Here is a 25,207-nt window from a genome sequence, read left to right as displayed (position 1 = left end):
AGCCACGCTGTGGAGTACTTGGACGCGTGTGATGGAGCATTGTCCTGCATGAAAATCATGTTTTTCTTGAAGGATGCAGACTTCTTCCTGTACCACTGCTTGAAGAAGGTGTCTACCAGGAACTGGCAGTAGGACTGGGAGTTGAGCTTGACTCCATCCTCAACCCGAAAAGGCCCCACAAGCTCATCTTTGATGATACCAGCCCAAACCAGTACTCCACCTCCACCTTGCTGGCGTCTGAGTCGGACTGGAGCTCTCTGCCCTTTACCAATCCAGCCACGGGCCCATCCATCTGGCCCATCAAGACTCACTCTCATTTCATCAGTCCATAAAACCTTAGAAAATCAGTCTTGAGATATTTCTTGGCCCAGTCTTGACGTTTCAGCTTGTGTGTCTTGTTCAGTGGTGGTCGTCTTTCGGCCTTTCTTACCTTGGCCATGTCTCTGAGTATTGCACACCTTGTGCTTTTGGGCACTCCAGTGATGTTGCAGCTCTGAAATATGGCCAAACTGGTGGCAAGTGGCATCGTGGCAGCTGCACGCTTGACTTTTCTCAGTTCATGGGCAGTTATTTTGCGCCTTGGTTTTTCCACACGCTTCTTGCGACCCTGTTGACTATTTTGAATGAAACGCTTGATTGTTCGATGATCACGCTTCAGAAGCTTTGCAATTTTAAAAGTGCTGCATCCCTCTGCAAGATATCTCACTATTTTTGACTTTTCTGAGCCTGTCAAGTCCTTCTTTTGACCCATTTTGCCAAAGGAAAGGAAGTTGCCTAATAATTATGCACACCTGATATAGGGTGGTGATGTCATTAGACCACACCCCTTCTCATTACAGAGATGCACATCACCTAATATGCTTAATTGGTAGTAGGCTTTCGAGCCTATACAGCTTGGAGTAAGACAACATGCATAAAGAGGATGATGTGGTCAAAATACTCATTTGCCTAATAATTCTGCACTCCCTGTAGAGCCCACAACTATGACTGTGGGCTACCAGAGAAGATAGAGAAAAATGACCTAGTGGGCTATTTGGAGAAATGGGTTAATCAAGAGCTAGACTCAGAGGGGCTCTCTCCATTTTTTGCCTTTGAAAGAGCGCATCGGGTGACAGCCAGAGCACTCCCTCCGGAAGCGCTCATCGCACGCAGTCATGGCCAAACTGCTACACTTTCGGGATTGTGACCGGATACTGCAACGCACCCGCCAAAACAACAACTTGGTGATTGAAAACCACAAAGTGTTAATATTCCCTGACTTTGCTAAAGAAGTACAGCAACAACGGATGGCCTTCGGCACGGTGAAAAAGAAGATACGTGACTTAGAAGTGGAATATTGTATGCAGTTTCCAGCCCGGCTCTGACTGATCCCCCCAACAGAAGTAGAGTTCTTCCTCACTTCCCAGGAGGCTGGGTCCTGGCCGGAATGCCAGCCTGGACCGGGGCCTAGCTGGGGACAGCAGGCTGGGAAGAGGAAACGCCGTGCACGATCCCGGAGCAGGGGAAGGCCTGTGACACATGGCTCTCCCACAGCAGAGGAGGAATAGCAAGGAGAACTGAAGGTGGTTCGAAGTAGTGGCCTCTATAAGCGGGAAGGCAACTGGAGGACATACACCGCCACCGCCAAGCACGATCACAAGCTCAGACTCTGACAATGACTCGAACATATCGCTCCCCTCTAGTGAGGGCCTACCGGTGGTGACCCCCTGCTCAACCGATGATCTGAAATAACGTGAAATATATTGAGTATGAGAGTGGACTTGCAATAGCTGTTGGAGAGACGTACAATTGTTGGGTACTCCCCTTCAGGGCCGAGCACAGCTCTTTCTACTGTCTTATGTATGGCCCCGTAATGGACAACTACAGGGAGTGCAGAATTATTAGGCAAATTAGTATTTTGACCACATCATCCTCTTTATGCATGTTGTCTTACTCCAAGCTGTATAGGCTCGAAAGCCTACTACCAATTAAGCATATTAGGTGATGTGCATCTCTGTAATGAGAAGGGGTGTGGTCTAATGACATCAACACCCTATATCAGGTGTGCATAATTATTAGGCAACTTCCTTTCCTTTGGCAAAATGGGTCAAAAGAAGGACTTGACAGGCTCAGAAAAGTCAAAAATAGTGAGATATCTTGCAGAGGGATGCAGCAATCTTAAAATTGCAAAGCTTCTGAAGCGTGATCATCGAACAATCAAGCGTTTCATTCAAAATAGTCAACAGGGTCGCAAGAAGCGTGTGGAAAAACCAAGGCGCAAAATAACTGCCCATGAACTGAGAAAAGTCAAGCGTGCAGCTGCCACGATGCCACTTGCCACCAGTTTGGCCATATTTCAGAGCTGCAACATCACTGGAGTGCCCAAAAGCACAAGGTGTGCAATACTCAGAGACATGGCCAAGGTAAGAAAGGCTGAAAGACGACCACCACTGAACAAGACACACAAGCTGAAACGTCAAGACTGGGCCAAGAAATATCTCAAGACTGATTTTTCTAAGGTTTTATGGACTGATGAAATGAGAGTGAGTCTTGATGGGCCAGATGGATGGGCCCGTGGCTGGATTGGTAAAGGGCAGAGAGCTCCAGTCCGACTCAGACGCCAGCAAGGTGGAGGTGGAGTACTGGTTTGGGCTGGTATCATCAAAGATGAGCTTGTGGGGCCTTTTCGGGTTGAGGATGGAGTCGAGCTCAACTCCCAGTCCTACTGCCAGTTCCTGGAAGACACCTTCTTCAAGCAGTGGTACAGGAAGAAGTCTGCATCCTTCAAGAAAAACATGATTTTCATGCAGGACAATGCTCCATCACACGCGTCCAAGTACTCCACAGCGTGGCTGGCAAGAAAGGGTATAAAAGAAGGAAATCTAATGACATGGCCTCCTTGTTCACCTGATCTGAACCCCATTGAGAACCTGTGGTCCATCATCAAATGTGAGATTTACAAGGAGGGAAAACAGTACACCTCTCTGAACAGTGTCTGGGAGGCTGTGGTTGCTGCTGCACGCAATGTTGATGGTGAGCAGATCAAAACACTGACAGAATCCATGGATGGCAGGCTTTTGAGTGTCCTTGCAAAGAAAGGTGGCTATATTGGTCACTGATTTGTTTTTGTTTTGTTTTTGAATGTCAGAAATGTATATTTGTGAATGTTGAGATGTTATATTGGTTTCACTGGTAATAATAAATAATTGAAATGGGTATATATTTGTTTTTTGTTAAGTTGCCTAATAATTATGCACAGTAATAGTCACCTGCACACACAGATATCCCCCTAACATAGCTAAAACTAAAAACAAACTAAAAACTACTTCCAAAAATATTCAGCTTTGATATTAATGAGTTTTTTGGGTTCATTGAGAACATGGTTGTTGTTCAATAATAAAATTAATCCTCAAAAATACAACTTGCCTAATAATTCTGCACTCCCTGTACAAGATGCTGCACGCAAGTAATGTTTGAAGCCAGGTGGGGGCTGGATTTCCTGGGGGCTGACCGCTGCCTAGGTATACCTGTGTAAAGTTTTATACTGAGATAGAACTGTTGTTTCATCTGCCATATGGATGGGGGACTGTTTCTTCCTGTCCTGGGGAGAGGCAGTTGTATTGTTAAATACTTAGATTTAGTTGGGGATTGTTGGGATTTACTGCTGGTGTGGAACAGGTCGACCAAGCATGCTGGGCTGAGAGGTGGGGCTGTGTGTAAGCTACTGCGATCTACGAAGGAAAATGTCCACTTCGCGATCCAAATGACTTATCCCCCATTCAGTATAAGATTTTTTATAAGATAATCTCCTGGAATGTCAGGGGCATACATAAATTAGCTAAGCGATATAAGGTCTTCACATACCTACAGAGACAGGGAGTGGACACTGCATTCTTCCAAGAAACGCACATGACTGTCAAAGAAGGCGAGGCCTTGCAAAGACGATGGGACAGCCATATTACACTACATTCTCAGCTTATGAGTGGGGTGTTCTGATATGGATCAGGTCGAGCCTGCCTTTTTCACTAGTGCGCGCAGAGGTGGATCCTGAGGGGAGATATGTCGCAGTGACGGGTAGACTAGATGGGCAGGACCTTTCACTGATTAACATTTATAGCCCCAATATTCACCAATCACTCTTCTTGGATCAACTGACAGTGCAATTCCCTCACGTGTTAATGGGAAGAGTAGTTTTGGGGGGCGATGTTAATTGCGTACTTGACCCCAGAGATGGATCGATCTTACCCTCCCTTGTTGGACTCACCTCTGCGCAGAGTAGGAAGGGCACTAATAAAGTGTCAGGAACACTGGGAACTTCAGGAGAGCTGGCACATATTTAACCCCTAGAAAGGGACTACTCCTTTTTCTCAAGCATCCATAAGCTATATGTCCGCCTAAATTTTTTCTTTGCTACCCAGAAATTCACCTCAAGGAGATGGGTGTTGAATACCTCGCTCGCACACTATCAGACTATAATCCAGTGCTGCTTAGATTATCCTGGTGTCGATCCTGAGCTGATGTCTGAACCCAGAGATGTAGAGGCTCCCACCTTTCGGGAAAAGACACGGCAGCAAATAGGGCATTATTTTGCCAATAATGAGCGCACAGCCTCAAACTTTCAAACAGAGTTGGAAACGTTCAAGGTGGTAACTAGCGGTCATTATATTTTGGAGAGGGTTGGGGTTTGCTCCACCTTGCTAAAGGACATTAGAGATGCGGAAATTAGACTTGGCTCTCTAGAACTGGATAGACCAGGCCACCCAGACCTGGAGACACAGCTGCAGGAAGTCAGGGAGCAAGTGGCAGAAAACACAGAACGGCTCTGCTAGTTTGACTATAAGACTTATATTGCACGATAACAAAACAAATGGGATCAGGCGGGAACACTTTTGGCTTGCCTTGCGAAGCCAGCAAGGAAGGGCTCTCCAACAGTGCAAATAAACTCGAGCACTGGGGCCCACTGGAAACCCAAGAAGAAATAAATGCCTACTTTGCAGCCTTTTACCACACCTTATGTAGTAGTAGACCCTTAGCTGACCCCACTCAACGAACCAGATTTCTGCAAGATATCACAGTCCCTCGCAAGAGCCTGCACCATACAGTAACCCTTGGGGAAGGAATAACTGTGCCCAAAGTACTGGGGGACATTAAAAGAATGGCCTGAGGTAAAGTTCCAGGATCAGGTGGCCTACCCATCGCATTTTTGTCGTACTTACTCAACAGAGTTGGCCCCGAGACTCGAGAAGATGTTTAATGAGGCATATGCACTAGTTCACCTGCCACCGACTAGTAGAGAAGCAGTAATCATCCGTTACTTAAGCCAGGGAAAGAGGCATCAGAAGTGGGAGCATATAGGCCTCTCTCCATGTTGAATGTAGATTATAAGATCCTGAGTAGTATTTCAGCCTCCCGACTTCTCCCCTTTATGACCAAGTTAATTCACCCTGATCAATCAGGGTTTATTCCCAAACGCTACATGGCAGCTAACATCAGACGTCTTAAGTCTATATTAGTGAATACCTCATATAACCAAACCAATGTTGCTATATTATCTGTAGATACTGAAAAGGCATTCGCTAGCCTCGAGTAGGAATACTTCTACAAAGTCATGACCCATATGGGACTTGGACAGAGATTTGTGGCTTGGACAAAGCTCCTATATACTAGCCCCACAGCTGGAGTGAGGACAGGTCAGACTATTTCAGAGGGATTTGGGGTAGAGCGAGGTACGAGGCAGGGATGCCCATTATCCCCCTTGCTTTTCGCTATCTCCATGGAGCCCCTGGCGGCATTAGCCTGGATGGGAGCTCACTTTGAGGGACTCCTAGCAGGGGAAAACGTACAGCGTATTGCATTGTATGCTGATGATCTGTTGTTATTTTTATGAGACACTGGAAGTGATCTGCGGGGGCACAATTCCTGTTGAACTGCTTTGCAGAGGTTTCAGGACTTAAAGTGAATTGGTCCAAAACAAAATTGTTCCTTATTGAGGAAAATGAGACACCGGTTAAATTGCCCAGGGATATGGAGGTGGAGCCCTGTTGCTTGCAATACCTGGCGGTCAAAATATATTGATCTGTCCAGCACATGTTTGAGGGTAACTACGGGCTAGGCCTTCGCAACCTGAAGACATCTATTGCCTTCTGGCAGACACTGCCCATATCAGTGACGGGCAGAATTGCCCTCCTGAAAATGGTAGCACTACCAGGGTCATTGTACCTCTTCGGAACCCTCTGTGGGTGCGCCCCAATCCCATTTCAAAGAACTAACCTCATTTAGTACGGCATTTATATGGGGCAGGGGGCGGTGGCGAGTGGCATGGGCTACACTTCGACGTCCAGTACGGCAGGGAGGTATAGCAGCCCTGGACTTCGAATTGTACTACTTGGCAGCGCAGCTGCAGTGGCTCGCCAGATGGATGGCAAATCCAGGGTGGGCCGAATGATGGGTTTACTCCCGCATACCGGGCGCTGCTTGGAATGGTCCTGAGAGCTGAGACCCCTGCTGGAACGAGCCTGCAGGCCTTTACAACCATGCAGAGCAGCCATAAATAAAAATCGAATATTCAATTGCCATATTCCCGAGAACTCCCCCTTTCGGTCTTGCCATTACTGAAGTAGGGACAGAACTGGCACGGCCTGGGGACATGGACTGCAGCAGGTGTAACTAAACTAGGTGACCTGTTCCGGGATAGGATCTTAACCCCCTTTGAGACATTTAGAGTGGAATGTATTCTACCAGGAGGACAATTACTGAACCACGGGGCAGCACTGACAATCATACGTAGGCACTGGGGAATGGGGGATGCAGAACCGCAAACTCATGCATGCTGTTCTTACGTCTTGCAAGCAGCCGGGACATTGAAGGCGGTGCGGTCACTTGTCTATATCGACCTTTACAAACAGAGACTCTCAAGCCTATCGATGGAATACGGATCAAGTGGGAGGAAGACTTCGGCACCATTACAGATTGGGAGGACATACTGGATAGAATGCCCAGAACCTCCAGAAATGCCAGATTTCGGCTCATTTACTTTTATATTCTACACAGAGCATATTCACACCCAGAAAGGATTAATAGATATTTCAACACACAAGAAGCAGCTTGTTACTGCTGTAGAGAGGTGGGGGCGCCCTTCATGCAAATGCTGTGGACATGTCCTGTTTTTAACCAACACTGGACAAAGGTTGTAAAACAACTTGCCGACATTATCGAAAAACCTATTTCACTCACGCCCGCTCATTGCTTACTGCACTGGTATCCACACACTGCTAAGAACAAAACCACTAGTATGTATGTATGTATGGAGGTAGATCTGCATCTGCTATTAGCTAACAGGGAAATCACGAGAAAATTGAAAAACCCTACAGGCCCCTCCTTGCTGTCCAGGATGAAGGAGTTGGAGAAATGGGCAGAATGTGAAGGGACCCTACTGCAAACAGAGGCACATAAGGGGTAAGACACATTGGATAATTTGCGGGCTTGGGAATCACTAGTCATGGCCCGGAAAAAATCCCAGGAGGAATAAGAATGAGATGAAAGGCCTACAGGACATAACAAGGAGAACACTGGGAAAACAGAAAACCATTATGGAAAAAAAAGACAAACAGAGGACACGTGACAGCAACACTGCTCATCCACATGGGCTCAAAAGACGCACTAGGCCTGCTGTCGCACCACACCAGCGGGGGGAGGTGAGGGAGGGAGAGAGGGTTAGTTCTTTTGCCCCAAGCAATAGGCAGATATGTATGCAAAGCACCAACACTGTTCTTAATTTTAGATACTGCAAAAGGGTTGGAAAACTGCTGAAATAATGTGCTATGCTAGATGAGTCGGATATCGAATTATGTCATCGGGGCTAAGGAGGGACTCATTGTCAGCCTGCATGATGTTCTGCAAAACCCAATAAAATATGTTTTAAAAAAAAAATGGAACTAGAAGTCCCTATCAGATAAAGCAGATGAGAATAGCAGACAATGCTAGTGCATTGAATTAGCCTCATCATTTAAAGAAAGAAAGAGGGTGTGAACCACGTTTAAAACTTAGGGGGTCATTACGACCTTGGCGGGCGACGGTACCGCCGTGCGGCCGCCAATGCAGCCGCACTCGCGCGGCCCCCATTATGACATTCCCGCTGGGCCGGCGGGCCCAGCAGGGATGAGGCCGTAACATAGGAGCCGGCTCCTAATGGAGCCGGCGGTGTTGCGGCCGTGCGACGGGTGCAGTTGCACCCGTCGCGCTTTTCACTGTCTGCTGTGCAGACAGGGAAAAGCTGGCCAGGGCCCTGTTAGGGGGCCCCTGCACACCCCTTACCGCCAGCCTCTTCCTGGCGGTGCAAACCGCCAGAAACAGGCTGGCGGTAGGGATGTCATAATCCCCAGGGCAGCGCTGCTTGCAGCGCTGCCCTAGCGGATTATCACTGCCGGGGCTAAAATGGCGGGAAACCGCCGGCCCCGGCGGTGCGACCGCGGCCCTACCGCTGCGGTCGTAATGAGGGCCTCCGTACCGCCAGCCTGTTGGCGGTACGGACGCTACATTACCCCTGGCGGTCTCCGACCGCCAGGGTCGTAATGACCACCTTAATCTAAGCTTTTCTTTGGTTTTGCTTAGTAAGTCAAAGTTATGAGGGTGGCACTGATATAAAAATACATAGCTAATATGTTGCAGTATTTTTGGCTACTCACACTTCTCATAAAAACTTCAGCCACTCGTCAGTTTGTTTTTATCATAGTTAATACTCATACTGTGTGCACTTGGATATGATTTTGATTTCATAATAGAAAATTTAAAATGCATACTTTGTTTCATATTTTTCTTGAGTGTGCCTTTTAATTATGAAAGAAGGGGGACTAGAAATCCTGTTCTCAGGCAGTGTTCTAGAAGATCCATAAAACGTACCTATCTGTTTTCCAGAGTAATATGCTGCCACTACAGCGTGACGTATTCCCTTGTTTAACGCAATCTTTCAGCAGTATGAATTGCATATAAAAGGAAACAATAGCATATGGCAAAACAATATTCTCACCTGTCAGGGCACACTGCTGCAATGCATGCTTTTGAAAACCATCATTTAACACTATAATATTTTCAATTTACTAAATAACATATGCAGGTGAGAGATGAAGCTGAACATTCGGCCCGAAAGAAACATCTACAAATAGTGTACTTGAATCCTATGATTTTTTTTTTCTCACAAATGTAGAGTTTCATACCAGGATGAGTTTTAAGTTCATTGTACACTTCATAACATCTTGATATATGTTGCGTAATTTGTAAAACTTTAGCATTGATCATCACATAAAAGGTTTACAACACCTGCAATGTGAGGCATACTATACTTTTACTGACATGAGAAGGGTAGCAGACAATCAAAAGAACCTACCTTTATCTCAAACTCATAGTGCTCATCCTTTCCTTGGCCACAGAGGACATATCGTGGAATGCTTATTTTAATTGGGTCTTTAAGATCATTTGGATTTGCTCCGAGGGAGCGTGTGACTATCCGCTAGAAAAGAAAAAATACCAGAAAACAAAAAATGCTATCATTGCTGGAAGGTGTACTGAGTAAACATACATTACCACTATACATAAATGTAATGAAAATATATGCCTAATCTGAAATACTTTTTCTGGGTATTAGGTAGTAAATTTACATATAACAAGTATTCGATTATTCTATCACAAGATGGCCACATGTAGGAGACAGACATGTTGATGCCTAACTAAAAGAAACAAAATCTAACTTCATTCCATCTTGGTGCATCTACAAATAATAACCTCTTCACAGACACCTCTGATTGTTTCACATCTCATTTGGCAGACATTGACCCTCTCATTCTTGTCTCCGCTTATCTCTGGTTGGCAGTTTCTCCTTTCCAAGTAGGCCCTGTTAGGGTCTTTCTGTTTGTTACTGATTTCGGTTGTGTGTGTTACTACATTTCTGCCTAACTGGGCCCTGGATGGGATTGTGGCCATGTACCTACACAGACACTGTGCACATCCAGGCCTCCATGCAGTGCTTGTTTGAGGCTGCATTGCCTCCACTGCACTGACTCGCTTTTGGGTCTGGAGGAGGTTGTTGTTGCTGGCCCAAGTCAAAGAAAGTTAACTCTATCCCAAAAATAGAAGGGCTGGGTATGGCTCCTTCCATATGTGCTCTGTGCTAAGCTTGGGCACAGTAAAACTGTTTCCTTAGTGGTGCCAGCGTCCCCTTTGCTGGAGCGCAGGTAAATGACCTCTATTTTCTCTGTGACGTTCAGGTTGGGCTTAGGCACCCAATTATGGTCCCTGTTGGCTATCGGGCTTGTCTTAAGTTTTCCAGTCACGTTACCTCTTTATGCAAATTGTCTGACCCAACCTCCTGACACATGTGGAGCGGTGTCAAGGCTGATTTGCATAGGGCTGGGTCCAAACTGGAATAGCATGGGTATAAAAAAAAATAATGGATTTAGTCCCAGATCTCTGTACTGGGGGTGCATGTTTGACAGTGTTAAGCATTCTGTCCATCACTTGTTCTTTATCAATTTGTCACCCTAAGTGGGAAGGGTATGCCCAGACGTGGGTCCCTTCCTCCCCATGCCACTGGAGTCAAGCTAGCCTAGCTGATGAAGGGTGATACCCTAAAACTGGTCCGAGGATGCTTGTTTCCAGTCCAGGGAGAACCTGGCTTGGCAGTTCGGGCTGGACTGGGAAGTAGGGACAAGACTGATTTGCATATGGCTGGGTCCAAACTGGAATGTCATGGATAGCAAAAAAAATGACAGATTTAGGCCCAGATCTCTGTACTGGGGGTGAATGTTTGACTTTGTTCAACATTCCGTCCATCACTTGTTCTTTTTGCATTTGCAACCTCCTTATTATGCATGTTAGGGCAGTCTGTTGCTCTTAAGTATAGACCCCGCCCTTTACTGGCGTCTTTCTTTGCAGTGACTAAAGGTGTCATTCTGAATGAAGATGCTGTGGACCTCTACAAGGACTATGGACCCCATGCCGTCCCCTATTCCCCCTGGTCGCCTGAGTTGGAAGAGCTCAATGTAGGCTTTCCGCATGTGCTTCCTGCTGGACTTGGCACTGAGGTGCTCCTGCCCTGTGTGCAGCCCTGGGCCTTCTCAATGGTGGACAGGTGAGTATAATACATTTGTCCTGAGGTGTAGGTTGGCTTGGGCTTCCCCTTGTGTTCACTGATGGGCTTGTGATATTATTGTGTCCTTTCACCTTATCTTATGGCTGTGCACGCCAATGCATCGCCACTGGGTTTGTTACGGATTTGGCTGTACTTGTTCCAACGTTAGATCTGGCTCCCCACTAGGCTTGGTGCTGAGATGTGCCTCCTCAGCGGGAGGAGCTATCGGTTCCTTTGTTGGTGAACAGGAGAATGTCTCACCCCCGTTTCTGCTGGGGTGGGTGGATGATCGTATGCTTTCTTTGGTGTTCCCTGCTGGGCTTGTGAGATATGTGCGATGTTTACATGCCTCATGTTCACTTCTGTGCCACTGCCTCCGTGTTGGGCTGATTTGAGAATGTGATGCTGTTTAAATTCTCTATTCCAACCTCCCTTACAGATCTAGTGTTGGAAGTGGGTTGACACTTGAGTGGGGAGTGAGCTGGGCTTGGTTTCTTCTGTGCTTCTGCTACGCTTCGAGCTTGTGGCACTTGTACCCTCACACCATTCCTGCCAGCCTTGGTTTTCAAGCTGCCTTCAGTTTTCTTCTTTATTGGTGATGGTGCTGTCTCTTTTACCCAAATTGCTGTGATCTTACACGCTCTTTGGGAATTGCTGGGAGCAACAGTGATTGTGGAATGGGGTTCTGCCATGCAGTTCAGTTGAGCAGCCCTGCTGATGACTCCCCTTTGTTTGGTGTTGTTGGTGGGCTGGCTCATTTCACATATTCTATATTTGGTTTTGGTTGGTCATAGTTTGCCTACGTTGCACTGCTGCCCTTTTACTTCCTTTGGTTTCCAGCCTGTTTGCAGCCAGTGCACTCCTTCTGAGTGTGAGACAGAGCTTCCAGTTTGGTCTTTCTATCTCCCCCATAGTTCCTTGGCCAGTATTTGGTGTTGGGCTGTTCCCTGTGCCACTGGATGAATACTGCTGTCCCAGTTTGGCAAGGTGCACAGATTGGCTTTCTGTTGGGCTCTCCTCTCAGTCCTTGTTGGTCTAGGTGCATGATTTTGAACCCTGGTTTTCACCTGGTGGTTCCGCTTGGGGAATGTCTCCTCCCACTTTACTGCCCAGAGATTATTTTCAGGCTACCCTCTGGATCTTTTTTAGGTTTTGAAACATGCAGCTGGTATGTTCTGCTCCCTACTCCCTTTTGCAGCTTATGGGACAGAGATTCGGTCTTTTGCCACACAAAGGCATCCTTGTGTCCTTTTGCTTTGGTTCCCTTGTGTTTTTTGGTTCTCATGTGGCTGTGATCCTCTTGCGCCCAACTAGATTTGGGGCATCTGGTTACCATTTCTTCCATGGTGCTTATTCCTGCATCTCTGCCAAGATTACATCCAAGATGATGTGAGAGTTGGGGGTCATGTGCCTTCCCAAAGTTGCCATTTGTTCCTTTCAATGAGGTCTCTGTTTTTCATGTTTGGTGTGTGGCTGGAGGTGGGCTATACTGTGTGCTTCTTATTAAATCTTGAACCAAAGTGGTGCTGGGGTGCTTTTGCAATGGTGTATGCTCACCTCTAACACGACTGAATCATACGATGTTTGTAAGGAAATGCCTCCTTGGCATGGTTACCTCCTAACTTTTTGCCTTTGCTGATGCTACGTTATGATTTGAAAGTGTGCTGGGACCCTACTAACCAGGACCGAGCACCAGTGTTCTTTCCCTAAACTGTACCTTTGTCTCCACAATTGGCACAACCATGGCACTCAGGTAAGTCCCTTGTAACTGGTACCCCTGGTACCAAGGGCCCTGATGCCAGGGAAGGTCTCTAAGGGCTGCAGCATTTCTTATGCCACCCTACAGACCCCTCACTCAGCACATGCACACTGCTTCACAGCTTGTGTGTGCTGGTGGGGAGAAAATGACTAAGTTGACCTGGCACTCCCCTCAGAGTGCCATGCCAACCTCACACTGCCTGTGGCATAGGTAAGTCACCCCTCTAGCAGGCCTTACAGCCCTAAGGTAGGGTGCACCATACCACAGGTGAGGGCATATGTGCATGAGCACTATGCCTCTACAGTGTCTAAGCAAAGCCTTAGACATTGCAAGTGCAGGGTAGCCATAAGAGTATATGGTCCGGGAGTTTGTCAAGCACGAACTCCACAGTTCCATAATGGCTACACTGAAAACTGGGAAGTTTGGTATCAAACTTCTCAGCACAATAAATGCACACTGATGCCAGTGTGCTATTTATAGTAACATACTAACATACACCCACAGGGCATCTTAGAGATGCCCCCTGAATACCTACCCGACTTCTAGTGTAGGCTGACCAGTTTCTGCCAGCCTGCCACACACCAGACATGTTGCTGGCCACATGGGGAGCGTACCTTTATCACTCTGTGGCCAGGAACAAAGCCTGTACTGAGTGGAGGTGCTTCTCACCTCCCTCTGCAGGAACTGTAACACCTGGCGGTGAGCATCAAAGGCTCACCCCTTTTGTTACCGCGCCCCATGGCATCCAAGCTAGTGGAGATGCCCGCCCCTCCTGCCACTGCCCCCACTTTTGGCGGCAAGGCTGGAGGAGATAATGAGAAAAACAAGGAGGAGTCACCCACCAGTCAGGACAGCCCCTAAGGTGTCCTGAGCTGAGGTGACCCCTGCCTTGAGAAATCCTCCATCTTGAGTTTGGAGGATTCCCCCAATAGGATTAGGAATGTGCCCCCCTCCCCACAGGGAGGAGGAACAAAGAGGGTGTAGCCACCCTCAAGGACAGTAGCCATTGGCTACTGCCCTCCCAGACCTAAACACACACCTAAATTCTGTATTTAGGGGCTCCCCAGATTCCAGGAAATCAGATTCCTGCAACCTGAAGAAAGAAGGACTGCTGACCTACAAGCCTGCAGAGAAGGAGGAAGACAACAACTGTTTTGGCCCCAGCCCTACCGACCTGTCTCCAACTTCGAAAACCTGCTCCAGCGACACATCCGACAGGGACCAGCGACTTCTGAAGCCTCAGAGGACTGCCCTGGACTACAGGACCAAGAAACTCCTGTGAACAGCGGCCCTGTTATAAACCAGATACTTCTTTGCAACAAAGAAGCAACTTCCAAGGGCTTCACGTTTCCCGCCGGAAGCGTGAGACTTTACACTCTGCACCCAACGCCCCCGGCTCAACCTGCAGAAAACCAACGCCTCAAGGAGGACTCCCCGGCGACTGCAAGCCCGTAAGTAACCAGAGACGACCCCCCTGAGACGCCACAGCGACGCCTGCAGAGAGAATCCGGAGGGCACCCCCTGATCGCGACTGCCTGAACAAGGGACCCGACGCCTGGAACCAACACCGCATCCGCAGCCCCCAGGACCTGAAGGAACGGAACTACGAAGCAGGAGTAACCCCCAGGCGACCCTCTGCCTTGCCCAGGTGGTGGCTGTCCCAAGAAGCCCCCCCGTGCCTTCCTGCACCGCTAGAGTGACCCCCGGGTCCCTCCATTGAAACCTATACAAAACCCGACGCCTGCTTTGCACACTGCACCGGCCGCCCCTGTGCCGCTGAGGTTGTGTCCCCCCCAGTGCTCTACAAACCCCCCGGGTCTGCCCCCGAGGACGCAGGTACTTACCTGCTGGCAGACTGGAACCGGAGCACCCCTGTTCTCCATAGGCACCTATGTGTTTTTTGGTACCTCTTTGACCTCTGCACCTGACCGGCCCTGAGCTGCTGGTGTGGTAACTTTGGGGTTGCCTTGAACCCGCAACGGTGGGCTGCCTATGCCCCAGGACTGAGACTTGTAAGTGTTTTACTTACCTCCTAATCTAATCTTTACTTACCTCCCCCAGGAACTGTTGATTTTTGCACCGTGTCCACTCTGAAAATAGCTTATTGCCATTTTTACAAAGACTGTACATTATATTGTTTTAATTCAAAGTTCCTAAAGTATCTAAGTGAAGTACCTTACATTTAAAGTATTAACTGTACATATTGAACCTGTGGTTCTTAAAATAAACTAAGAAAATATATTTTTCAGTATAAAAACCTATTGGCCTGGAGTAAGTCTTTGAGTGTGTGTTCCTCATTTATTGCGTGTGTGTGTATACAACAAATGCTTAACACTACCCTCTGATAAGCCTACTGCTCGACCACACTACCACAAAATAGAGCATTAGAATTATCTACTTTTCTATCTTACCTCTAAGGGGAACCCTTGGACTCTGTGCACAATATTTCTTATATGAAATAGTATATACAGAGCCAACTTCCTACAATGTTCTTTTTGTCAGGTTGGTTTCAGCTCCTCCAATCCCAGCCACACTGGCAGAGTAAATGCATTCTTGTGCAATACTGTATGCCCTACAGGGCAATGTCTGGGCTGTGGAGTTTGTTCCTGTTCTGACTCCTTGCTCTCTGTGGGCCTATGCCTGGGTGTCCTGGTCTTTGGGACTGGGTGATGTTTCCTTTGTATTTTAGATGCAAACACTTGCTGTGCTCCAGATCCCTCATGGTCTGAGTGTCCAGTATCTTAGAAGCCCTGGCTGGTTCTAGCTTCTTGATTTGCCTCTCTCCTCCTCTTTCCATTAATGTGTGCTTCAGGGTTCCTGTAGATATTAAGGGTTGTCTTTTGCTCCTAGGACTGCTGTGTTGGTGCCTTCTTTACTGGTCCTAACCTATTTGCTCTGAGGAGCTTGAATCATATTTGCTGCAAGAGATGGATTGTTCTGCTGTTCCGGTCTGCTCAGACTCTTGATGGATAATCCTTATAGGATTCTGCTGGCCCCTCTGGTTTGTGTATGCCTGGCTGTCAGTTGTGCTTTCAACCATGAAGAATGTAAAGCCATGAGTGTGCTACCTCTGACTGCTACAGTTTTATACTTGGCTTTTTGTCTCTGGGTTCAATGGGTTCTCCTCCTGTGCTCCATGATCGGGTGGGGAATGGTCTGCCCTGGTACTGGTCTGACTTCATGTTGGGACTATGGGCTCTACATCTCGCTATTTTTATTTGGTGTGGAATGTCATCAAGTGCATTTGCCTTGGGCTACTATTGGACACTGGCTAGGGAATTAACCTGCACATGACTGAGACAGTTTGGTTCAATGCTTCAGGTTCTCTGGTGTGTCTCTAGCTATTTGCTTGTTTTCTGGAGGTACGTCACTTGTCATGGCATGCACGTTTGCTACCTTCTAGGCTTATCTGTTTCAGTGGCACGCTGGGTCCTGGTCCTTTGGGGCATGTTCTTTTCATTCAGCCTTCTTAATTTTCTTACCTAAGTTGCCTCTATATGTTGAGGACAAACAAGTTACTTTCCTTCGGTAATCTGGTAGAGACTCTAGCTGCAGATTCCTTACCTAACCATCAGGCTGGATGCTGAACATTTTCAAGCAGTACCCCTGAGAGTGGTAGGTGGCGTTGTTTGTGCCGGAAGTGACGTGCGTGGGACCTATATAGCGCCACCCCACGCACTGACATCAGTTATTTTGTGCCTTTTCACACCAGGAGCAGGGAGCCACAATGAGAACTGGTGTGACAAGCTAAGATCCTGAGAAAGATGTCCCTTACAATGTAATCAGTTTGCAGAGTGTGGAGGGTCAATAACGAATCTGCTGCTAAACAGAGTCTCTACCAGTTAGGGTGTTACCAAAAGTAAATAACTTGTTCATTTGATAAAGACTTCTAGCTGCAGATTCCTTACCTTATAATAGATACCCAAGCAATGCCTCCTAGGGGGTAGGACTGTGAAACCAATTGAATCAAAAAGTGCTGCAAGACTGAAGAGGCAAAGTGCCCATCACAGTGGACGGGACTGTCCAGCCAGTAGCGCTTGGTGAACATGTGCTGTGAAGCCCACATTGTTGCTTGACAGATGTTGCTTTTTCGCCAATGTGTAGCAGGTCCAAATGCACTTAACGATCCAACTCGAGCTGGCCTGTTTTTTGCACTGTCATAATTATTTATCTTCTACATAGCACACAAAGTGTTGACTGTCCATTAGGAACTCTTTTGTGTGGTCAAGATGGAACAACAAAGCTCTTTCTTGGTCCAAACGGTGGAATCTCTCTGCCTCTTTGGAGGGATGAGAAGGAGCAAAGAATGTAGGCGGGTAATGTGCTGGCATACATAGAAGGGAGTCACAACCTTTAGAAGGAAGGAGGCACATGCCAGGAGAACCAGCTTATCCAAAAGGTGGTATAAAGAGGATGTACTGAGAGGGCCTGCAATTCGCTGACCTTCCTGGCCGATGTTGTGGCCACTGAAGAACAAGCTACTTATCTTCAGTAACAAATTATCTGGTAGAGACATATTCTACTTGCAGACTTGTTACCTTAGAATTTCCCCCAGGCGTCAGACTGGATCCGGAGACCTTTCTTCGTGCAATACATTGCGTGCCGTCAGGGGGCCTCGGTCGACTCCGCATCCGTCATTGGCATTGTGATTGCTGTGATGATGTCAGTTTCTTTTCACGACTTTCCACACCAAATCGCGGAGCCATGAAGAACACTGAAGTGGTGCGCCAGAGCTAAGGCCCTAAAAGGAGAATCCCTGTCCCCAGAGATCAGTTCTCAAGCGGTGGGATGGGTGGGTTGGTAAGGAATCTGCAACTAGAATATGTCTCTACCAGATAATTTGTTGCCGAAGGTAAGTAACTTGTTCATTTGATAGAGACTTCTAGTTTCAGATTCCTACCTTAGAATAGATACCCAAGCAATACCATCCTCGGAGGAGAGCTGCGAACCAAAATCATACTAAAAAGTCCTGCAGGACCCAAGTAGCCGTCTATGCGGACCTGACTGATCAGGCAGTAATATTTAGTAAATGTGTGTAAGGACGCCCACGTTGCTGCCTGACAGATGTCCAGGACAGGAACTCTGCGTGCTAACGCTGTGGTAGCAGCAGTTGCATTCGTTGAGTGAGCACGCAAACCCTCTGGAGGTTGCGTCTTGGCCAAAGCGTAACACATTTTGATGCAGAGAAGCACCCATCGTGTGATGATAAACTTCTGCACCGCCTTCCCCTTCTTCACACCCACATACCCAACAAAGAGTTTATCGTTCACCCGGAAATCTTTAGTGCGATTAAGATAGAACGTCAATGCTTTTTTTGGACCCAGACAGTGGAGTCTCTCCTCCTCATGAGAAGAATGTGGGGGTGCATAAAAAGTAGGCACGGTGATGGATTGGCCCACGTGAAAAGGTGTGATGACCTTGGGAAGGAGGGAGGCCCTTGTGCACTACTTTGTCAGGATGGATAGACAAAAATGGAGGCTTCGAAGAAAGAGCCTGGAGCTCACTCATTCTGCGAGCAGCGGTGATAGCCACCAGAAAGACAGTCTTGAGCTTAAGAAGCTGCAGATGACAACTGTGTAACGGTTCAAATGGAGCACACATCAAATAAGTGAGGACAAGATTGAAGTCTCACTGAGGCATAATAAACGGAGTGGGAGGATACAAATGAGTAAGACCTTTAAGGAATCTCCCTACAATAGGGGATTTGAAAGGAGAAGGTTGATCTGGCAATCTAAGAAAAGCTGAGAAAGCCGATAAATAGCCTTTAAGAGTGCCCAAAGCAGAACCCTGATGGGCTAAGGAAAGATTGAACAAAAGAACCTCAGAAACAGGGGCAGAGAGAGGATCAACTGACTTGTCCGTGCACCATGCCACAAATTTATGGTAACAACAGGAATATACCATTTTGGTGGAGGGACGCCTGGCTGCCAAGATAACATCGCAGACTTCAGGCGGAAGGTCAAAAGCCGTCAACTGCCGCCGCTTAATCTCCAGGCAAGAAGGCGGAGACTGGACAGGTTCGGGTGAAGAAACTGATGTCACCGCGCAGAGGCAGTGCCTATATTCGACCCCAACATCATCCTGGCGACAACAATGTCAACGATGGACGCAGAGTCGAAGAAAAGTCTCCAGATCCAGTCTGACACCCGGGGAAAATTCTAAGGTAAGGAATCTGCAACCAGAAGTCTCTATCAGATAAGGAAGTTTTGATGCATAGCCTAAGAGGGCAATTAAGCAGATGCCCACATGGGAAAGGTGAGGACCAGGCTGAGGTCCCAGTGAGGCACAATGAATGGTGTAGGGGGAAAATATACTGAAGGCCTTTAAGGAACCTAGCAACAACAGGTGATTTAAAGGGAGAAGGTTGGTCTGGCAACCGCAAAAATGAAGAGATGGTAGAGAGATACCCTTTGCATGTGCCCAGAGCAGAGCCCTGCGGGCCAAGGATAAACTAAACAAGTGAACCTTGGATAAAAATGTACAAAGGGAGTCAACTTTGTGGGAGGCACACCATGACACAAACGTATCCCAGTTGAAGGTGTACACCGACTTTGTGGAGGGATGCCTGGCTACCAGAATAACATTAAAGACATCGGGAGGAACGTCGAAAGGTCTTAAGTGTTGCTGCTCAATCTCCAAGCATGGAGGTGGAGGGTGCACAGCTTTAGGTGCAGGGCCCTCCCCTGTTGCTGCAATAGAAGATCCTCTTGAAGGGGTAGCCTGACTTGAGGACCGGTGGTCACACTCAACAGCTCGTAATACCAAATTCTCTGTGCCCAATCCGGGATGGGCATTCCTGATATTCTTGAGAATGCTGAGAAGGAGTAGTAATGGCAGAAAGGCGTAGAAGAGGCCGGAGCTCCACTCGAGACAAAAAGCATCTCTGAGGGAGTCTCGCATTGGAAACCCCAGCGTGTAAGACTGCTGACATTGAGTGTTCTCGGTGGTGGTGAACAGATCTAACCAAGGCTCTCCCCACTGCTGAAAGAGACCTTGCACCACCTCGTATGAAGCTGGCATTCATGATCCACTAGGCAACTTCGGCTGAGTTCATCAGCTCTCGAACTCTGTGGGGCCGCCAGGTGTTGAATCACCAGGGAAATGCCCTGATGTTCCAGCCATGTCCAGAGATGTAGGGCCTCTTGACAGAGGGCCCACAACCCCAACCCTCCCTGTTTGTTGCAGTACCACTTGGCGGTGGTGTTGTACGTGAACACCTGCACCAGTTCCCCCTGATCGAAGGAAGAAAGGCATTCAATGCAAGCAGGTTTATATGAAGCTCGGACTCCATCGCAGATCAATGTTCTCTGAACACCACCTCTCCCAAAAAGTGACTCATCTGTCACTAGTCGTATCTAGTTGGGAAAGGGAGAGGGGTCGGCCACTGCCCAATCGTGGTTCATTAGCCACCTCTTCAGATCTCTTGCAGCTCGCATCAAGATTTGGAACATGTTGGAGAGATTACCCTTATGCTATGCACACTGGGCCTTCAGATCCCACTGTAGAACCCCACATGCCAATGTGCATGAGTAACAAGCACAATGCAGAATGCAATGAAGCCCAACACCCTCAGAGTCAGTCTCACTGAAATCCAGGATAGAGCCTGAATATCCAGGACTCGCTGCTCATAGGATAGACCCAAAACTACACTGTGTCCAGAACAGCTCTGATGAAAGTAAGTATCTGAGAGGAAGGCAGGTGTGACCTCGGCACATTGATAATGAACCCTAGGATGTGCAGGAGGTTCACTGTAGTTTGAAGGTGGAAGACGACTGCTGGGAGCAGCCTGCCTTTAACAGCCAATTGTTGAGGTGGTGGAAGACTGGAATCCTGATCTCCGCAGATGAGCTGCAACCTCTCCCATCACTTCTGTAAACATCTGAAAGGCGCTGGTAAGGCGGAAAGAGAGGATGCCAAACTGAAAGTATTCTTGGCCCAAAGTGAACTGCAGGTAACGTCTGTGGGCAGGCAGAACAGGGATGTGGAAATATGCGCCCTGTAAGTCCAACTCTACCATCCAGTATCCCAGGTCCAGGGGGGACAAAACTTGGGTTAGAATAAGCATTTTGAACGTATCCTTCTTGAGGAAGAGGCAAAGGGTTCGGAGTTCTAAAATAGGGCTAAGGCCCTTGTTCTTTTTGGGAACCATAAACTAGCATGAATAGCAACCAGAGCCTACTTCTGATGCAGGCATCCTCTCAATGGCTCCCTTGGCCAAGAGAACCTGCTTTCCTGATGGTGCAAGGGACAATGGTCCTCCGTCAGACGAATATAAGTGGATGGCGGGAAGTCACAAAGGGGAGTAGCCTCTGTAGGACCCAGCGGACTGATATTACTGACCGCCAGTGGGGCAGGTGATGGCATATCCTGCCTCCAACTGGGTGCCCATGATGGTCAGAGGGCAGATGAAAGAGACTTGGAAGCAGTGGATGCCGGGAGGGGATGGTGGTGAACTGACCTGACCGCCTGTCCCATGTTGTCTATGGGAACCGTGCACTCAGTTGCGACAAGGCTTGGAAGCCTGTTGGTCGTGGTGGCTGGGAGTAATGGACATGGATGGAGACCCCTTGAGTGGCCTTGAAAGGGGCAGAAGGAGGACTGGGGTTGGCAAGGGGCCCTAGGGAAGGCCAAGGACCTGCTGTCCTTAAAGCGCTCCAGCACTGAATTTGCTTTCTCTCCAAGGAGGCGGGAATCATCAAAAGGCATGTCCATGAGGGAAGCCTGGGTATCCCTTGAAAAGCCAGGCATGGAGCCGCAAGGCCACCAATGATGAAATCGCTTTGCTCAGAGAGTCAGTCAAGTCAAGCCCACACCTTTTGGTGAACTTTGCTGCATCTCGCCCATCAGCAATAGCCTGGGTAAGTATGGCCATAGTCAGCACTTGTTGAACAGAGTCCCATATCGTTTGGGAATAAATGCCCAACAGGCACACAGTGATCACTGATAGCAGTGCTAGGCTGGAGGATAAGTACATTCTCTTGGCAAAGTTATCCAGCCAATTGGATTCCTTATGCTGTGGAGTGGTAGGGAATGTGCTGGGATTAATTCTGGACATGGAGGCTTGGGCCACCAAAGTCTGTGGGGTGTAGTACTGGGTAAGGGAACTGGGGTCCCCAGGAGCAGGGCGATGGATCTGGCCCGAGGACCTACTGTCCTTAAAGAGCTCCAGCACTGAATTTGCTTTCTCTCCAAAGAGGCGAGAGTCATCAAAGGCCATGTTCATTAGGGAAGCCTGGATATCCCTTGAAAAGCAGGCATGGCACCGCAACTCTACCAGTGATGAAATCGCTCTGCCCAGCGAGTCAGTTGTATCAAGCCCACACCTTATGGAGAACATTGCTGCATCTCGCCCATCGGCTATAGCCTGGAAAAGTATGGCCATAGTCAGCACTTGTGGAACTGAGTCCCATATCGTTTGGGAATAAATGCCCATTAGGCACACATGATCACTGATAGTAGTGCCAGGCTGGAGGATAAGAACATTCTCTTGGCAAAGTTTATCAGCCTATTGGATTCCTTATGCTGTGGAGTGGTAAGGAATGTGCTGGGATTATTTCTGATATGGAGGCTTGGACCACCAAAGTCTGTGGGGTGTAGCCCTGGGTAAGGAAACTGGGGTCCCCAGGAGCAGGGAGATGCTGGCAGTCAATTGCCCTATGAAGAGGTCCCCTTGTGCAGTGCTTGAACCAGTACCAAAGCAGGACATCTGTAAGGACTCCATTGTAGGAAGTATTGGTTTAGAAGTGGGGACGCCTGACTGGAACAACTCCGTCTAGATGTTTTTCTTGACTGCCACTGTGGCCAAGTGAAGGTCCAAGACCTCAGTCGCTGTACGCACCACCATTGCAAAAGAGGCCCACTTCTCCTTAGCAACAGTAGGAGGAGAGACCAGGCCAGTGTAAAGTGTGGTGTCTAACCCACTGACCTCCGCCAGTTCCTCTGACTAGTTTTCCTATTCCTCATCTGGGAGCTGGTGACCCTAAGTGTCCGTAGAGCCCTCTCCATTTGTCTCCCTCTCTAGGCCTATCAAACAAAAATGCACTGGCTCTCCTCAGGGAAGTATATAGATGCGATTGGCACTGGAGTCAGCATTAGAGGACACCCATCAGGCTCCTTGATGGAGCTGAGAACAACAATGGGTGAGGTGCTGCTTAAGGGTATCGGCACAGAAGAGGGCACAAAGGAAGGTCGTCGTTTCATTGGTAGCTATGCACCAGATCCAGCAAGGGATCAATGGGGCCCAAGTGGCGTCTAGGGTGAGTCCGTCAGTGTAGGTCCAATAGAGGCCCCTCCGGAGGGTCCAGAGGTGCTCCAGAGAGTCCGGGGGATGCAAATGTGAGTGGTGTGGCCTCATAGAACTCCTTAAGCTGGGCAAGGGTTGCTTGGGCTCTGGGAGAAATCGAGGAAGAGCAAACAAGACCAGGGTTCAGTTTCCACTGACTTGTGGGGCCTGTATGACCAACGTTCCAGCGTCTCATCAGAAGACTTTCGACGGACGCAGTGAAGTTGAAGACCTCTTTGACTTCTTGGACTTATTGTTTGTGGGACCTCCCCAACTTCCCCATTGAGTTTGAAATAGACTGTTGTGATACGCTCTGTGAGCGGTCACAGGACTTTCTGCTCGATCGGAACCTCGACCATCATGGAGTTGACCAATGTCAAGATGTGAGGAGCTTGATAGCGTGCCCTTTTAGCTGCTTGGGATGCATGACGCAGTAGTCTTTGCAGGGGTGAAATGTGGTTCTGCTTTGAGCATCACAAACACACCAAGCAGGGGGGCGTGCCTCACCCTGGTGATCGACGGCCTCATCGGGGCCACCCTATCTCACACATGGTGGTGGGAGGCCCTGTCCACCCATGGAGTGATGAGCCTGGCACCACAGCAACTACGGCGGTGTAGCAGGAGCGCTGTTCTGCCGGAGCTGTGGACTTTGTCACAAACCCCCCTCCCCCATTGACAAATGGGAGGATTTTTTGAGGTGGCCTAGGAGAGGATGCTGCGACTGAGCCAAGGCGGCCCTTCTACTTCATCCCTTCCTCCCTCCCCCACGCACCCTAAGGCTACCTGCACAGGGAGACACTACCTGAGCTGGGAAGTGAGCTCCCCTACCCCCCCAACGGGGAGGTGAAACATAAGACCTTGGGGGAGGACATCAAAGCGTCATATGATGCAAATTGGCAGACGATTGCCCAGACTTCGTGGGTGAGCAGCCTGGGGTGCATAGTCTGCAGAAGGAGACCGCAGTGCAGGACCTGGGCAACCTTTGGCATGGTGGAGAAAGTGAATAAAAGATAACTAAACTTCCTTGTTGTCCTGGATTGAGAAGAGGAATGCTGTTGTGACCGAACTGAAGATCCGCAATAGGCAATGATAGGGCACTGCATAGGGCCCAGCAAATTAAGACTGACCAGCTCAATGCTACTGAGCCTGGAGTGGTGGTGGTGGGGAGGGGGGGAGAGGGTGGGGTGGGAAGAGGCACTGGGAGAGGCTGTAGGAGGTCTGCAGGCAACCCAGGGACCCACAGGACACAGATTTTGGCAGCTATTGAGACATCTAGTGCCAGCTTTCAGGCAAAGATCGGCACGGTCTCCCTCAATGTAAACCTGCTCAGGGCAGACCTCTGTAAAGTTGCTGAAATATTTACGGTAATGAAACAGCACCTCTCCCTACTCCAAGCAGAACGGTTGTCCCTTCAGGCCATGGCGGCCACCCTCACAGCACAGACGCAAAGACTAGAAAGGTGCACTGAGGATGCGGAGGGCAGATCTAAGAGATGCAATCTGCGATTTGTGGGCTTCCCCAAGAAAGTAGGGGGCACCATCCCCACACTATTCCTGGAAAGATGTTTCCGAGAAAAAGCCCTGGAGGGTGTCCTATCTTCAGTTTTTGTGGTAGGGAGGACACATTAGTCCCAGGTGCTACCCCCTCCCCAGGGGGACCATCGCACACCACAATCGCAAAAATCCTCAATTATAGAGACAGTCTCCAAACAGTTGAAGGTAGGGGGACCCAGTCTTTCACAACCACATGATTAGATTATTTCCAGATTACACACAACGCGTCCAGCAACAGAGACAGACATTTGAGGGGAGGTCAAGCAGAAACTGAAGGCCATAGGTCCTAAATATATGCTGCTCTACCAGGCAAAGTTAAAGGTGCTTCATGGGGGGCGCTCGTATTTCTTCATGAGGCCAGAATCTGTGTGGGACTGGCTGGAGGTCGACAGAGAGGGTTGCAACCCTTGGCCCAGGACCCAAGATGGCCTCGACTTGGTTGCAGAAAGGGCACAGGAATGGGGCGTCGTGACGGACAAGAGACAGAAGCTGATAGTGATCAGCGTCAGACC

At 48.5% G+C, this 25,207-nt stretch overlaps 1 protein-coding gene across 1 annotated transcript in view; it reads right to left on the bottom strand.

The window, feature by feature from the left end:
- The window catches only part of KIF16B (kinesin family member 16B), a 1,953,564-nt gene that overhangs the window by 460,377 nt on the left and 1,467,980 nt on the right, over positions 1-25,207 (bottom strand). Inside the window, exon 23 of the mRNA XM_069234094.1 lies at positions 9,362-9,484. Coding sequence (XP_069090195.1) covers positions 9,362-9,484 — 123 coding nt within the window. The remainder of the gene's footprint in view (positions 1-9,361; positions 9,485-25,207) is intronic.

Source organism: Pleurodeles waltl, chromosome 5 (assembly GCF_031143425.1).
Source record: "Pleurodeles waltl isolate 20211129_DDA chromosome 5, aPleWal1.hap1.20221129, whole genome shotgun sequence".
Taxonomy (NCBI): Eukaryota; Metazoa; Chordata; class Amphibia; order Caudata; family Salamandridae; genus Pleurodeles; species Pleurodeles waltl.
This window is presented reverse-complemented; position numbering and strand designations above follow the sequence as displayed.